This window comes from Bufo bufo, chromosome 4 (assembly GCF_905171765.1).
Source record: "Bufo bufo chromosome 4, aBufBuf1.1, whole genome shotgun sequence".
Lineage (NCBI taxonomy): Eukaryota > Metazoa > Chordata > Amphibia > Anura > Bufonidae > Bufo > Bufo bufo.
In genome coordinates this window covers 463,674,054-463,692,218 of record NC_053392.1, presented here as the reverse complement: position 1 = coordinate 463,692,218, position 18,165 = coordinate 463,674,054, and the positions used below count along the sequence as shown (strand labels likewise).

At 46.5% G+C, this 18,165-nt stretch overlaps 1 protein-coding gene across 1 annotated transcript in view; it reads left to right on the top strand.

Moving 5' to 3' along the window:
* Window positions 1-18,165, top strand: part of ACOXL (acyl-CoA oxidase like) — a 625,524-nt gene that overhangs the window by 294,506 nt on the left and 312,853 nt on the right. Inside the window, 1 exon segment of the mRNA XM_040429469.1 lies at window positions 6,584-6,673. Within this exon segment, the coding sequence (XP_040285403.1) occupies window positions 6,584-6,673 (90 nt within the window).

Below are 18,165 nucleotides of genomic sequence, written 5' to 3'. Positions count from 1 at the left end.
ATGTATATAACCTTACATTTGTCAGTGTTAAACCTCATCTGCCACTTTTCTGCCCAAGCCTCCAATCTATCCAGATCTATCTGTATCTGTAATACTGTACCCTATTGTCACTGAGAGATTTACTTCTCACTTACACTCAGTATGGAGTTCTACATTTATTTTCATTGATATACAGTCCTGATCCATTGAAAAATGGCAAATAAATCATATTTAGCATGGCTGGATCTTAACAAGGTTCCAAGTAGAGCTTTAACATGCAACAAGAAGAAATGCGAGTGGGACAAAGCATTTTTTGAGCATTCAATTTAATGAAAACAACGAATAAACCGAAACAGGCTGTTTTTCAGCTGATCAAAAGTTTAGGACCACACCTCCAAAAAAAAACTAAACCACCCAAAACAGAAATCCAACTTCCAAACATGAACTCAGTAATGAGTAGCTCCGCCGTTATTGTTTATCACTTAAAAAATTCATTTCGGCATGCTTGATGCAAGCGTTTCCATGAGGTGAGTGGGAACATTTCTCCAAGTGGTGAAGACGGACGCACGAAGGCATTCTACTGCCTGGAACTGTTGTCCATTTTTGTAAACTTCCCTTGCCACCCATCCCCAAAGGTTCTCAATTGGATTTAGATCAGGGGAACACGCAGGATGGGCCAAAAGAGTGATGTTATTCTCCTGGAAGAAGTCCCTTGTCCTGCGGGCATTGTGTACTGTAGCGTTGTCCTGTTGAAAAACCCAGTCGTTACCACACAGACGAAGGCCCTCAGTCATGAGGAATGCTCTCTGCAACATCTGGACATAGCCAGCGGCCGTTTGACGCCGCTGCACTTCCTGAAGCTCCATTGTTCCACTGAAGGAAAAAGCACCCCAGACCATTATGGCGCCCCCTTCGACTGTGGCGCGTAGAAAACATCTCAGGTGGGATCTGCTTGTCATGCCAGTAACGTTGGAAACCATCAGGACCATCAAGGTTAAAGTTTTTCTCATCAGAGAATAAAACTTTCTTCCACCTTTGAATGTCCCATGTTTGGTGCTCTCTTGCAAAGTCCAAACGAGCAGTTCTGTGGCGTTCAAGGAGATGAGGTCTTTGAAGACGTTTTTTTGTTTTTGAAGCCCTTAAGTCTCAGATGCGGTCTGATGGTTATGGGGCTGCAGTCAGCACCAGTAAGGGCCTTAATTTGGGTCGAGGATCGTCCAGTGTCTTAACGGACAGCCAATTGGATCCTCCGGCTCAGTGCTGCTGAAATTTTTTTGGGTCTTCCACTTGACTTTTTGTTCCATAACCCTCAGGATCATTTAAGAAATTCCAAATGACTGTCTTACTGCGTCCCACCTCCGCAGCGATGGCGCGCTGTGAGAAACCCTGCTTATGAGGTTCAACAACCCGACCACGTTCAAAAAGGGAGAGTTTTTTTGCCTTTGCCATCACGACGTGTGACTACCTGACAGAAAATGACAATGAATCCACATCTTTGCACAGATTTGGCCTTTTAAAGGCATGTGGTCCTAAAATTTTGATCAGCTGAAAAACAACCTGTTTCAGTTTATTCGTTATTTTCAATTAATTGAATGCTCAAAAAATGTTTTGTCTCACTCTCATTTCTTCTTGTTGCATGTTGAAGCTCTACTTGGAACCTTGTTAAGATCCAATGTAAAATATAATTTTTTGCCATTTTTCAACTAGTCTTAAACTTTTAATCAGGACTGTACTTCTATATAGCATCTCTTAAAAAACCTACAAACATTTTACCCACAATAGCAGTTAAAAGGGTTGTCCAGGACTGTAGTATTAATGATCTATCCTTAGAATAGGTCATCATTATCAGATCAGTTGGGGGTCCAAGTGATCAGGTGTTTGAAGAACCTGTGGCGCACCAGAATTTGCACGCTTCATACACTGTGTAGTGGCCTGGAAACAGTGGCGTATCCAAGCTATGGCAGCCATGGCTAGTGCCATAGGCGCCAAGCGGGGGGGGCGACCAGGGCGATCCTACACGGGGTGCAGTGGGTGCCCGGGCCCCGCACCCCAGCGCTGCGGCCCTGGTGACAAGTGGGGGCGGCCGCCGGGCCGCGGCCGGCGGCAGGGCAGAGCAGGAGATGAGCGCCTCCATTGCGGAAGCGCTCATCTCCATAGTCATCTGTATTGCCGTCCTCAGGACGGCAATACAGATGCCTGTCTGTGCTGCGGCAGAGGAGGGAGAGGTGTGTCCCCTCCTGTTCCTCTGATAGGCTGCCGGCTTAGTGCTGGCAGCCTATCAGAGGCCGGTGATGGCGCGATGACGTCATCGCGTCGCCTGATCCGTATAGCGAGGGACACACAGACGGAAGAGGTGGCCTGCATCGCATCGCATTGCTGGAGGTAAGTATAAGTGTATTATTTTTTTATATTTTTTTATATAGGTACAATACTGGGCTGGCACATGATAAGGGGGGCTACTGGGCTGGCACATAAGGGGGGCTACTGGGCTGGCACATAAGGGGGGACTACTGGGCTGGGCTGGCACATGATAAGGGGGGCTACTGGGCTGGCACATGATAAGGGGGGACTACTGGGCTGGCACATGATAAGGGGGGACTACTGGGCTGGCACATGATAAGGGGGGACTACTGGGCTGGCACATGATAAGGGGGGCTACTGGCACATTATATGGGGGGCTACTGGCACATGATATGGGGGCACTCTGGCTACTGGCACATGATATGGGGGCACTCTGGCTACTGACACATGATATGGGGGGGCTCTGGCTACTGACACATGATATGGGGGGGCTCTGGCTACTGGCACATGATATGGGGGGGGCTCTGGCTACTGGCACATGATATGGTGGGCTACTGGCACATGATAAGGGGGGCTACTGGCACATGATAAGGGGGGCTACTGGCACATGATAAGGGGGCTACTGGCACATGATAAGGGGGGCTACTGGCACATGATAAGGAGGGCTACTGGCACATAGGGGGGCTACTGGCACATAAGGGGGGCTACTGGCACATGATATGGGGGGGCTCTGGCTACTGGCATATGATATGGGGGGCTCTGGCTACTGGCACATGATGGTGGGGGGGCTCTTATTACTGGCACATGATTGGGGGCATCTATGGGGGCACATCTTACTGCAGATTATTGGGGGGCACTATAGGGGCATCTACTGAGGCTAAAAAAGAAGATATTTTATATGGGGGCTCTGTATAGGGGCATTTTATACTGGGACACATTATGGTGGGTACTATGGGGAAGGGGGGGGCACTATGGGGGTCATCTACGGGGGCACTGAGAAGGGGTATTTTATATTGGCACATTATGGGAACATTAGCTCAACTGGGGGCATTACAAATGTTTTGCATATTATAAGGAGAATTATTACTACTGGGGGGGCATTATGGTGGGCTTTATTACTCCCCCATGGTATGACCCCCTAGTAGCAGCACCAGCCTCTCCCTGCTCTGCTATCCCTCTGCCCTTTCTCCAAATCCTTATTATGAAATCTTTCTCATTAGGTTAAAGCACAACATCAGCTCCGCCGAGCCCCCGGCCAAAGTGTTGAAGTGGCGTCCGAGATCCCCAAGGGCCAAGTCAAGTAACTGTAAGTTTTTATGGGGGTTCTACAAAAGAGCTATCGTGTTTTTTTTTTTGTTAAGGTTATCTGAAAGATGGGTTTAAAATATTTTGACAGGGGCGCAGTTTCAGTGCTTGCCATAGGCGCCATTTTCACTAGATACGCCTCTGCCTGGAAAGAAGGACAGTCTTCTAATTGCTGCTTTCCTGTTCTTTCTCTTCCTTTCATCATATGAAAGAGAGAGCAATAGTGTGGTCCCCTGTCTGGTTCCTTCTCTCCTCTGCTTGCTAAGTACACTGGGAAGATTGACTTTGCTTATGCAGCAGATTTGAGCTGGGATTCCTCTCATGCAAGGGCCACAGGAATGCATGTATGGAATTTATGCAATTGCTTTCCCCATGGAAAATTCTCATAACTGTTATAAATAGTCAAAAAGAAATGTTCAAAAGTATCAAAGAAAATGTTGAATATATAGTAGAGGCTAGAGCTGGAAGGTCTTAACATTTCATCCCACCCCAAATCCCCTAAGACTGCAACAGAGCAGCAGAACTGAATTTGTCTCAAGGTTTTATGGCCTGCTACCACATCTGAGGAGAAAGAGGGGTCCTCTCCTCTCTAAACTCAGAGACTAACAAACTTTCACACATCTTATCTGTAAACTAATTAAGGACTCTTTCTCCGCGACCATTTCTCTGTTTGTTGGTGTTTTGCAATTTATTACTCCACCTTTCTGTTCTTTCCTGTGTATATCCATGTTTCTTTACAGTTTTTTTCATTCAGGTCTGAAGAAGGGACCTCAGAGTCTTGAAAGCTTGCCTTATAACATCATGTATTTTAGTTAGCCATTAAAGGGTATCAAATTACAATATTTTATATTCTTCAGTGATTGTGAGCCAAAAATAGGTGCTGGTCAAATGGTCAAAACAGCTACACATTCTCCATTAGGCCCCATTCACACATTTTTTGCGGATCAGATGTGGACTCATATATTTCAATGGGGCTGCAAAACATGCAGACAGCACACCGTGTGCTGTCTGCATCCGTATGTCCATTCTGCAGCCTGCAAAAAAGAAAGGACATGTCCTATTCTTCTCCATTTTGCAGCCCAGAATAGCCATTGTTGCAATGGGTCCCCAAAAAAATGGATGCAACACGGACATCACACAGATTTCTTCCATATTTTTTGTGGATCCGTGTTTTGCAGGCCACAAAATACCTATGGTTGTGTAAATGCACCCTTATACTTTATCTCTGAGTAGGCTCCACTTCTGGTTTTAGCTCACAACCACAGATGAAAATCACTGAGTAAACAAAATACTGAAGTGTGAACAAGGCCTAATTTGGGACTAACTTTTGTATGAAAGCTTATTCCCAATAATCGTTATGTGTATGGGTGTCACCAATCATCCGATGAACAAGCAATTTCATGTTTGTCAGGTGGGGATCGCATCTTTCATGCAGCACATAAATTCAACAGAACATTGCCATATGTAAACAAGGATGTGAACCCGACAAACTGTGAATTTGTATTGGGATGAACACCGGTAGTAGAGATTGTTCCTTCCCATTCAGATGGACTGATTGCTACATGTGAATGCCACTGAATGAGCAGGCAGTGATCGGGAATAAACTGTTCATTCCTGATCATTGCCCTGTGCATCACTCCATGCAGTGGCGTACATAGAGAAGTAAGGGCCCCATAGCAAGGATCAAACCAGGCCCCCACACAGGACAGGATTTCTTCCTAAACCCTTTTCAATGACCCTTGGGCCATTTTTCACTGCCTCATTTGCTAAAGGTTGTTCCTTTAGAGGGTAGAGTCCTGACCAAGTTTTCACCCCCATTAGAAGAGGAGATAATCCCAACTAAGACTGGGCCCCCTCTTGCCCTGGGCCCCATAGCAGTCGCATGGTCTGCCGCTATGGTAGTTATGCCCCTGACTCCATGTAAATTGGCCCTAAGGCCGCTTGCACACGGCCGTTGTGGGTCTGTTCTGTGCATTGGTGACCGCAATTTGCGGTTCCCAATGCATGGGCAACGTCCATGCGGCGGTCGGGACGGATCGAGACCTATTTAACTTGAATGGGTCCATGATCCATCCGCACCAAAAAAAAAATGGAACAAGTTTTATTTTTTGCGGTACGGAGGCACGTATAGAAACCCCATACGGAAGCACTCCCTAGTGCTTCCGATCCATGCTTCCGTTCTGCATCTCCGTGATTCACTTGAATGGGTCCGCATCCGTTATTCGGAGTGCACACTGGCCGGTGCCAATGTATTGCGGACCCGCCTTATGCGGGCCATGCACACAACGTTCGTGTGCAAGAGGCCTAAGGCTGGGTTCACACACACACACAGATTTCCTCCCAATCAGACCAATATTTTGTAGAACATGAACTCTCTTACGGCGTGTTCTCACCAGAGTTATAACAGAATATAACGGAATTTTAGGATGGAATGCAAATCTAGAACCCTTTAAGAGGCATTTTGTTTTACTCCTTCCTAAAATATTTCTATGGGCACATATAACAGTTCCGTTTTTTTCTGTTATGCATGACGGGAAAAAAAAGTCCTGTCGACAGAGAAAAAAAAAATAATTGTATTTGACATGGGGGGAATTTATCATGAGGTAATATTTGAAGTCCGTTTTGCTTGAGTCTGTGTTGCCAAACTTCTTGCCAAATGCTGCACGTTGTTGTATTTTTTAATTTGGCACGTCTTTAAACCTAACACTATCTAGAAATGCTACTCCAGTTTTCTGCACCAGCCTGCTACTGGAGTGAATTTGGTACTTTTTAAAAAATTCACTGTGATAAATCTTGAGTAAACCTCATTAAAATAGTGAGTGGTGTTAGAATGCAAAAAGTTGCTAAATGTTTGCACAAACTGAGCCCATTTTGTGACCTTTTGAGGCACAGAATTCTAGAGTGCAGGGCTTGTTATATATCCCCCCCCCTCATTGTTTATGAGTGAAACAATATTTCTTGATTAAAACTGTAATGTATCTTGTGTTTTTCTTTTCAGGGTTTTATGATGGAAAACCGAATCCCTGGCTTAAAATGTGACTCAGATGTGTTTGTCACTTTTGAGGGTGACAATGTTGTTATGCTACAGGTACGTTTTATATATTTAATGGCACATTTTTATAAAGACCTCTGAAGCAATGCTGAATAAAGCAGGGAGGAAACATATTATTAGCTGGATAAAAGTAAAAAGGCCTTCTTCGGCTTCCAGACAATAAAAAATATTAGAGAGATTTATCAAAACTGGTGCAAAGGAAAACTGGCTCATCTGCCAATAGCAACCAATCAGATTCCACCTTTCACTTTCCAAAGGAGCTCTGAAAAGTTGCTATAAGTCTGTTTTCCCCATTGTTTTGATACATTTCCCCTTTGTCTTTGTTCTCTGAGACAGAATGACCATAAACAAGTATTGCCAACAAAAAAAGAGAGCTCAAATTGATATATACATACACCTGTTCCTGATTAGTCAGTGATAACTGATCCTGTTTAGGCTACTTTCACACTCGCGTTTTGGGCGGATCCGTCATGGATCTGCAAAAACGGATCCGTTATAATAATACAACCGCATGCATCCGTCAGGAACGGATACGTTTGTATTATCTGTAACATAGCCAAGACGGATCCGTCATGAACTCCATTAAAAGTCAATGGGAAACGGATCCGTTTTCTGTTGTGTCAGAGGAAACGGATAAGTCCCCATTGACTTGCATTGTGTGCCAGGATGGATCCTTCTCGCTTCGCATCCCAGGACAGACAGAAAAACGCTGCAGGCAGCATTTGGTGTCCGCCTCCAGAGCGGAATGGTGACTGAACGGAGGCAAACTGATGCATTCTGAGAGGATCCTATTCCATTCAGAATGAATTAGGGTAAAACTAATCCGTTTGGACCGCTTGTGAGAGCACATGACGGATCTCAGAAACGGAAAGCCAAAACGCTAGTGTGAAAGTAGCCTTAATGTATGTGATGAACAGAGTATTTCAGTCATTTATACTTTTTAATGGCTAACTGAATAGATGATAACAGAAAGCAAGTTTTGGAGACTACTTAGGTTTCTTGGTGAACCATGATAAAAGACAATATCTGTAAGAGTCACATATTTATACATAAAATGACATAGGAACAGTGTGGTAAATAAGACAAGTAATATAAAAGAGAACTATCAATATGAGGAGAGGAGTAAACAGCTATAGCAGTAAATCTTGGAGCAGCTCTTAGATAAAGGAGTGTAAAAGGTATATTGTCTCTGATTGAGATCTGGTCCATGGTTGTGATTAGGGCTGAAACTATTACTCAATTGAATCGAGTAATTAGATTAAAAAAAATCCTTGATGCAAATTTTTTGCATTGAGGATTCATTTGTGTCATGTGACCACAGAGCGGGAGTGAAGCGCTTGCTATTACTTACCGCTCCGTGGTTACCCGCGCTGCATTTTCAGCCCTGACGCATCGCCAGGACATAGTGCTCAGCGCACTATGACCCGACGCTGTGCGATGTCAGGACTACAGTGCAGCACGTGGAGAAGAAGACGGATTTGCTGTGGAGCGGCGCCCCTACAGAAAGGTAAGTACTGGCGCTGGGAACATGGCTAGGAGGGGAGATGATGGCACTGGGGGGCAGTTCGCACTGGGGGGCAAGCTGGTGGCACTGTGGGGCACCTGATGGCAATGGGGGACAAGCTGGTGGCACTGGGGGGCAATCTAGTGGCACTAGGGGGCAGCTGATGGCACTGAGGGGGCAGATTATAGCACTAGGGGAAAACTGATGGCACTGGGGGGGAAGCTAATGGCACTGGGGGCAGCTGGTGGCACTGGGGGCAGCTGGTGGCATTGGGGGGGAAGCTGGTGGCACTAGGTGGGCAGCTGGTGGCACTAGGTGGGCAGCTGGTGGCACTAGGTGGGCAGCTGGGGGGTATCTGGTGACACTGGGGAGGAAGCTGATGGCACTGGGGAGGAAGCTGATGGCACTGTGGAGGAAGCTGATGGCACTGGGGAGGCAGCTGATGGCACTGGGGGCAGCTGATGACATGGGGGGGGCAGCTGATGGCACGGAGGGTGCTGATGTATTTTTATAAAGAAAAACATTCTTTTAATTAGTTTTTTGTTATTAGAGTACTCGATTAATCGTTGGATTGATTGATAGAATATTCGATTACAAAAATAGTCAATAGCTGCAGCCCTAGTTGTGATGCTCCACCAGGTCTCAGGGTGCGTTCCTTGAGTGATGTAGGAGGACACAAATCCATGTGAAACAGTCATTACTGTTAGGCCTCATGCACACGACCGTTGTGTGCATCCGTGGCCGTTGTGCCGTTTTCAGTTTTTTTTCGTGGACCCATTGACTTTCAATGGGTCCGTGGAAAAATCGGAAAATGCACAGTTTTGCAGCCGAGACCGTGATCCGTGTATCCTGTCCGTCAAAAAAATAAGACCTGTCCTATTTTTTTGACGGACAACGGTTCACGGACCCATTCAAGTCAAAGGGTCCGTGAAAGAACACGGATGCACACAAGATTGGCATCCGCATCCGTGGCCGTAGGTTACTTTAATACAGACGGATCCGAAGATCCGTCTGCATAAAAGCTTTTTCAGAGCTGAGTTTTCACTTCGTGAAAACTCAGATCCGACAGTATATTCTAACACAGAGGCGTTCCCATGGTGATGGGGACGCTTCAGGTTAGAATATACTAAAAGAACTGTGTACATGACTGCCCCCTGCTGCCAGGCAGCAGGGGGCAGTCCCCCCCCCCTGTAGTTAACACATTGGTGGCCAGTGGGCCCCCCTCCCTCCCCTGTAGTTAACTCATTGGTGGCCAGTGGGCCCCCCTCCCTCCCTCCCCTGTAGTTAACTCGTTGGTGGCCAGTGGGCCCCCCTCCCTCCCTCCCCTGTAGTTAACTCGTTGGTGGCCAGTGCGGCCGGTCCCCCTCCCTCCCCTGTAGTTAACTCGTTGGTGGCCAGTGCGGCCGCCCCCCCTCCCTCCCCTGTAGTTAACTCGTTGGTGGCCAGTGGGCCCCCACCCTCCCTCCCCTGTAGTTAACTCGTTGGTGTAACAGTACAGCCTGGATCACAGAGGCTCCCTGTGACGATACGCTGACTTGCGCTCCAGCGTGGAACGCACCGGCCGTCTGCGATGATACGCTGGCTTGCGTTCCAGCGTGGAACGCAGTGACCGCCTGTGTTGTTACGCTGGCTTGCACTCCAGCGTGGAACGCAGTGGCTGCTGGGCCGTCCTGTGACTCCGCCCACTTACCGTCCGGCCCTTAAATAGAAGACAGGTGCTAAGCAGGGTGTTCCACTAATGGAGTGCGCACCCTGCTAGCTCCACTGCATCTGAGGACTCTGTCCACATATCCAGACCTGGATCCCTAACAACAGCGTGAAGGACTGTCTACCTTCTTGCCACTGGCTTCCCCACTGCTGGCTTCCTAGCCAGGACCAACTAACCGCAAGTATATGCCTGTTACCTGCTCTGATTAATGTCCTGGAACTCTGAGTGGGGTGGTTCCTGACTGGTGTGAGACGATACTCCCATACTAACTCTGAACCTACTGCATACTATATACTAAACTGTGGACATGCTATACTAACTCTGAACCTACTGCATACTATATACTAAACTGTGGACATGCTCTGAACCTACTGCATACTATATACTAAACTGTGGACATGCTCTGAACCTACTGCATACTATATACTAAACTGTGGACATGCTCTGAACCTACTGCATACTATATACTAAACTGTGGACATGCTCTGAACCTACTGCATACTATATACTAAACTGTGGACATGCTCTGAACCTACTGCATACTATATACTAAACTGTGGACATGCTCTGAACCTACTGCATACTATATACTAAACTGTGGACATGCTCTGAACCTACTGCATACTATATACTAAACTGTGGACATGTTCTGAACCTACTGCATACTATATACTAAACTGAGGACATGCTATATACTAACCCTGAACTTATTGCATACTAGATACTAACTCTGAACTGTGCACAAACTTATACTAACTTGTGACTCCTGTATACTGGGGGACCTCCCTTTCCAGCAGTAACAAATTAGATGAATAGCGGTAAATGATTTTGTTACCCCAAACTCTCCGCCCAAGACTGAGAGAGACGCCTGGGGTACATACTGAGTAACCGCGAATCCCACAGCCAAGAACAAGGGCAGTGGGATAATAGTGCATGTCCATTGCTTCCGCAGTTGAGATCCTAACTGATCAACTAGGTGCGTTACATATTAGTGGAACCCACATGGATCCAGCGGAGGTTGCAGGTCACCTCGTCACCCTCACTAAGAGGGTGGAGACCCTCAATGTGACTATACATCATCTCCAGCTAGAAAACCAGGCAATACGGCAACTTGTCACTCAGGGGCCAGGACACCCCCGTGATGGACCAGAACCCAAGGTCAGCCCACCTGAGATATTCGCGGGTGACCGAAGGCAGTTCAGGGATTTCCTGAACGCGTGCAAACTAATGTTTGAGCTGCAGCACCGGACTTACCCAACTGACAGAACAAAAGTACTTACCATGATCTCATACCTCAGGGGGGAGCCCAGAGCATGGGCCAATACTTATTTAGGAAAAAGAAGACCCAGTCCTGGAATCCTTCCCTCTGTTCCTTGAAAAAATGGCCCTTCTCTACGAGGACCATAGTAAACAGCTGACCGCTGAGACCGCTATACGCAGCCTTAAACAAGGGAGACGACCTGTAGAGGACTTTATTGCGGAATACACTCGCTGGGCCCGGGAGACTGAATGGAATGACCTCACCCTTAGGAATCAGTTTCGCCTAGGTCTTTCCGAGGCCCTGAAGGACGAATTAGCCCGAGGAGAATTACCACTTACACTTAATGCCTTGATGCAGAAGGCCACCACCATTGACAGACGGCTGAGGGAACGCAGAGCCGAGAGAGTCTCAGGCTTCACACCCAACCCAAGACCGTCCAGCCAGGGTCCTGCAGTAGAGATGATGGAGATTGGAGCGATCCGAGGTCCTCTGACCGAGAGAGAGAAAGCCAGGAGACGTAACCTCAACCTCTGTTTATATTGTGCCTCTGCTGACCATACCGTTGACGGATGCCCCGCGATACGTAAGAAGTGCGAAGGTAAGAGCGGCACGTCTTGTACCTTAGGCAGTACAAAAAATAGTACTGGTGGTTACATATACACGTCTCTCACCTTACAGTGGGACCAAAACCGGATTATCGTTGAAGCCATGGTGGACACGGGAGCTTCGGGGAATTTTATCGATATGCATCTGGTTGAGCGAAATAAAATTCCCCACATGAGAAAAAACGTTCCGATATCAGTGAGTTTCATTGACGGTACCACTTCTAGTCCTATCCACAGTCAGACTCAACCCCTCATGGTGACATGTGAAAATAACCACACAGAATTCTTATCCCTTGATATCATACACTCTCCATTGTTTCCCGTGATTCTTGGGTTGCCATGGTTGCAAATACACCAGCCAACCCTCCTATGGAAACAGGGGAGAGTTCAGTTTACGTCACCTTATTGTATGGAGACCTGCTTTCCTCTCAAATCTCTCATGCACGTGGGAGTGAACCAGGTCCCCAGCCAATACGCAGACTTTGCTGAGGTATTCAGCGCAAAGAAGGCGGAATCTCTTCCGCCCCATAGATCTTACGATTGCCCCATAGACTTGCTGCCGGGTAGTGAGATACCCACGGGTAGAATTTATCCATTGGCACAACCAGAACTTGTTCACCTCAAACAGTACCTAGAAGAGAACTTACGAAAAGGTTTTATTCAGCCTTCAACCTCCCCGGCAGCAGCAGGGATGTTCTTTGTAAGAAACAAAGACTCAAGCCTAAGACCCATCATAGATTACAGAGCCTTGAACAAAGTAACAATCAAAAATCGGTACCCCTTGCCGCTAATATCCGAACTCATAGAAAGATTACAAACAGCAACTATCTACACCAAGCTGGATTTGAGAGGCGCATACAACTTAATTAGGATCAGAAAAGGTGATGAATGGAAGACAGCTTTCCGCACTCGGTATGGACTCTTCGAGTATACAGTGATGCCCTTCGGGTTGTGCAACGCCCCTGCCACATTCCAAAATTTTATTAACGACATCTTTAGGGATCTACTGGACGTATGTGTAATCATCTATCTTGATGATATACTAGTGTATTCCGATAACTTACACGATCACAGGAAACATGTCCGTTGGGTTCTCGCACGGTTAAGTGTTCATCGCTTATATGTCAAACAGGAAAAATGTGTATTCGAGACTACCTCTCTTCCCTTCCTCGGATACATAATTTCACCCAAAGGTATCCAGATGGATCCCTCAAAAATCACTTGCATCCAAAATTGGCCGATTCCGGATTCCAGGAAAGCTCTTCAACAGTTCCTGGGGTTCTCAAACTTCTATAGGAAATTCATTAAAGATTTCTCCGCTACCACTAAACCACTAACCCGCTTAACTAGTGTCAACACGAAGTTCGTTTGGTCCAAGGACGCCCAATCAGCGTTTGAGTTATTAAAGAACAGGTTCACTACGGCACCGATACTGACTCTCCCAAATCCGAACCATCACTACGTGCTGGAAGTAGACGCATCCCAGGCAGCCATAGGAGCTGTTCTGTCCCAGCGAAGCTCTTTTTCAACTCAGTTACATCCTATCGGGTTCTACTCCCGGACGCTAAATACCGCCGAATTCAATTACCCCATAGGCGAAAAGGAACTCCTCGCCATAAAGTGCTCCCTGGAAAATTGGAGGCATTTACTTGAAGGATCAATACACCCCATCACAATTTATACGGATCACCGTAATCTACAATACCTGAAAACCAATAAAATATTATCAGGCCGTCAAGTACGGTGGAGTTTTTTTTTTGACAGGTTTAACTTCCAAATTACATACCGACCAGGCTCAAAAAATGGGAAGGCCGACGCCTTGTCACGACTGGCTGAAATTCGCACCTCAGACACGGCCCCCATATGGATCATTCCACCGAAGAAACTCGTCCTTGCCACCATAACGTTGGAAACCCAGCTCAAGGATGCTCTAATTAATGACCATGCTAATACCCCCCCTGGTCTTTCGCAGAACCAACAGGGTCTCCTTTACAAGGACAGCCAACTGTACATACCACCCTCCCTCACCAATCAGGTGATCAAACTTTGCCATGATTTACCCCTCGCGGGACATCCCGGCATTGCTAAAACCACAACCCTGATACGCAGGAACTTCTGGTGGCCAAAGATGACCAAACAAATTGAAGAATATGTTTCCACGTGTGAGACCTGTGCCTCATGTAAAACTGACAGAAACCGACCTTATGGTCTCCTAATGAGTCTTCCCATCGCCAACAGACCCTGGGAATGTCACTCAGATGTCACTGCTCATTTCTCCAGGATGACTGGGAGGGCCTACTTCCTCTCGCTGAATTCGCCTATAATAATTCTACGAATTCCTCCACATTACATACTCCATTCTTTGCTAATTACGGATTTCACCCTAGGTCTCTTCCTCAAACCAGCCTTCACACAAACGTTCCAGCCACAGACGATTATCTGACCACTTTGCAAACTACCCTTAAGACGCTAAAAGACAACCTTCAACGGGCAAAAGAAAGACAGAAGTGTTACTACGACCGTCGTAGGAGAGAAAGTCCTCCCTACCAGGTCGGGGACTCGGTTTGGTTATCAACAAAAAACCTTCGGTTGGGGGTACCTTCCAAGAAATTGGGAAGACAATTCCTGGGTCCTTTTCCGATAGAAAGGATTATTAACCCCAACACGGTGAGACTCACCCTTCCTCCGCGATTACAGGTACATCCCACATTCCACGTGTCACTACTGAAGCCGTTTAGATCTAGGACGTTCCCATCAAGTGATCCTCGACCCTTGCCTCCGATAGAGGTCCAAGGAGAAGAAGAATTTGAAGTTGAGCAGCTCATTGATTCCAGAAGAAGACGGGGGAAGATCCAGTATCTCATTAGATGGAAGGGGTATGGTCCCCAGGATGACTCTTGGGAAGATGTGCAAAACGTTCATGCTCCCAGACTCCAAAGATTGTTCCATAGAAGATTTCCCAACCGACCCTCTCCTAGTGGGGTACCCCGGAGGGGTCCCTTAAGGGGGGGGTACTATAACAGTACAGCCTGGATCACAGCGGCTCCCTGTGACGATACGCTGACTTGCGCTCCAGCGTGGAACGCACCGGCCGTCTGCGATGATACGCTGGCTTGCGTTCCAGCGTGGAACGCAGTGACCGCCTGTGTTGTTACGCTGGCTTGCACTCCAGCGTGGAACGCAGTGGCTGCTGGGCCGTCCTGTGACTCCGCCCACTTACCGTCCGGCCCTTAAATAGAAGACAGGTGCTAAGCAGGGTGTTCCACTAATGGAGTGCGCACCCTGCTAGCTCCACTGCATCTGAGGACTCTGTCCACATATCCAGACCTGGATCCCTAACAACAGCGTGAAGGACTGTCTACCTTCTTGCCACTGGCTTCCCCACTGCTGGCTTCCTAGCCAGGACCAACTAACCGCAAGTATATGCCTGTTACCTGCTCTGATTAATGTCCTGGAACTCTGAGTGGGGTGGTTCCTGACTGGTGTGAGACGATACTCCCATACTAACTCTGAATCTACTGCATACTATATACTAAACTGTGGACATGCTATACTAACTCTGAACCTACTGCATACTATATACTAAACTGTGGACATGCTCTGAACCTACTGCATACTATATACTAAACTGTGGACATGCTCTGAACCTACTGCATACTATATACTAAACTGTGGACATGTTCTGTACCTACTGCATACTATATACTAAACTGAGGACATGCTATATACTAACCCTGAACTTATTGCATACTAGATACTAACTCTGAACTGTGCACAAACTTATACTAACTTGTGACTCCTGTATACTGGGGGACCTCCCTTTCCAGCAGTAACTAATTAGATGGATAGCGGTAAATGATTTTGTTACCCCAAACTCTCCGCCCAAGACTGAGAGAGACGCCTGGGGTACATACTGAGTAACCGCGAATCCCACAGCCAAGAACAAGGGCAGTGGGATAATAGTGCATGTCCATTGCTTCCGCAGTTGAGATCCTAACTGATCAACTAGGTGCGTTACAGTTGGTAGCCAGTGGGCCTTCTCCCCTCCCTCCCCCTCCTAATTAAAATCTCTCCCCTATCATTGGTGGCAGCGGAGAGTACCGATCGGAGTCCCCATTGACTTGCATTGTAATTCAGGAGGGATCCGTTTGGCTCCGCACGGCCAGGCGGACACCAAAACGACATTTTTTTCATGTCTGTGGATCCTCCAAAAATCAAGGAAGACCCACGGACGAAAAAACGGTCACGGATCACGGAAAAACGGAACCTGTTTTTGCGGACCGCCAAAAAATACAGTCGTGTGCATGAGGCCTTAGATGTATTTGAAAGGTTGTCATTAATATGTATTCCCAGACCCTCCTGTCTCTCTGGGATTTGAAGTTACCTATTTTTTTATATTACAATTTTCATGTCTCTGGTGTTGTGGTCAGGGGTACGGGTACAAGATCTGTTTTGGCACTTTTATTGTATGACAAAATCTTCTGACTTGTTTTCAACTGGGTTCACATCACCATTCTGATCTGTCAGAAAAGCAGGAAAAAAATAGATTCTGTAAAAAAGTCCTGCATGCAGAACTTTTTTTCTGTCTAAAATAACGGATTTCAGATGGAAATGGCCAAAACGGATGCAAAATGTACATAACGGATGCCTAAAATACAGGATCCATTTTATTCTGCTCTTCTGACAGATCAGAAGAACAGAATATGAAACAGTGATGTGAAACCAGACTTGCCTACATAAAAAACCACAGTTGGACATTTGGTACTTACCAATAAAAGCAAATCTGTCATCAATTTTATGATGTCCTCCCTGAGGGCAGCACAAAGTAGTGACGGATAAGCTGATTTCATAAGAGAAGAGTCATGGTTTTCGCCTTAGTTTTCTCTCTAGGAGAAAAATGGTAATCATCAACAGGTGAGCAGGGAATTAATGAATAACTATGACTCTTCTCTAGGTCCCAGCTGCAATGATTATTATCCTGCTTCCTAGCAGCCACTTACTTTTAGCTCATGAATGACACACCACTGAAATCAATTCATCAGTCACTGTTTTATGCTACTCTCAGTGAGGGCAGTATAAAGTTGATTTCAAGTCCCCTTTAAGTAGACCATATTTGGTGTGGTGCAGGTAAAGGTAAGGGTCCATTCACACGTCCGTGTGTGTTTTGCGGATCTACGGATTTGTGGATCCACAAAACCCTGACATCGGCGATGTGCGTTCCGCATTTTGCGGACCGCAAATTGCCGGCACTTAATAGAAATTGCCTATTCTTGTCCGTAATTGCGGACAAAAATAGGACATTTTCTATTTTCTGAGGGATCGGAAATGCGGAACGAAATTGCGGACGCGTGTATGGACCCTAAGGCTGCGTTCACATCTGCGCTTATTATTTCAGTTCTTGTGCTCTGTTATAGGAGCAGAAAAATGAAAATAACGGAAGTACCGGATTTGGCACATAACTGAAGCAAACTGAGCCTAATATATTGACTATGTTAGGTCCTGCACAATTCTGTGACGAAGGCCCCAAACTGAGCTTCCGACACAGATGTGAAAGCATCTTGTAATCCTGATTTGTGTCGAAAAGCTTTATCTTGTCTGTGGTCATTATGTGTGGGAAGGAATCACATCTTTTTTTCACAAATTTTCCTGTTGTGGGAGAGGACAATAATGCTTCTCAGATTAAAGGGCTGCCTTAACCAAGGTCTCGTAATAGTGATTTTAAGTGGTCATTTTTTGTAATGCTCATTGGAATTTCCGTTCAGCTCCCCTGAGAAGCTCCAGATGTGGACCTTAGGTGATGCCCTGGTTTAGATCAACCAACTAGTAATCCAGAAAGCAGCCTCATAAAATCTCTAATGCATGGCTAGCTTTAGACTTCTAGAAGGATATTCATAGGGGCAGACTGGGAACATAAAGTGGCTCTGGAAAAAAAACTAAAAGTGGCCCCATGTTGTAGGCAGGTCCAAACTGACAGAAGGAGGAGCGACACAATTAGGCCTCATGCACACGACCGTTGTGTGCATCCGTGTCCGTTGTTCCGTTTTCTGTGATTTTCTGCGGACCCATTGACTTTCAATGGGTCCGTTGAAAACTCGGAAAATGCACCGTTATACATCCGCGTCCGTGATCCGTGTTTCCAGTCCGTCCAAAAAATAAGACCTGTCCTATTTTTTTGACGGACAACGGTTCACGGACCCATTCAAGTCAATGGGTCCGTGAAAAAACACGGATGCACACAAGATTGTCATCCGCGTCCGTCATCCGTGTCCGTAGGCTACTTTCACACAGACGGATCCGCTGATCCGTCTGCATAAAAACATTTTAGATCTGAGTTTTCACTTCGTGAAAACTCAGATCCGACAGTATATTCTAACACAGAGGCGTTCCCATGGTGATGGGGACGCTTCAAGTTAGAATATACTACGAACTGTGTACATGACTGCACCCTGC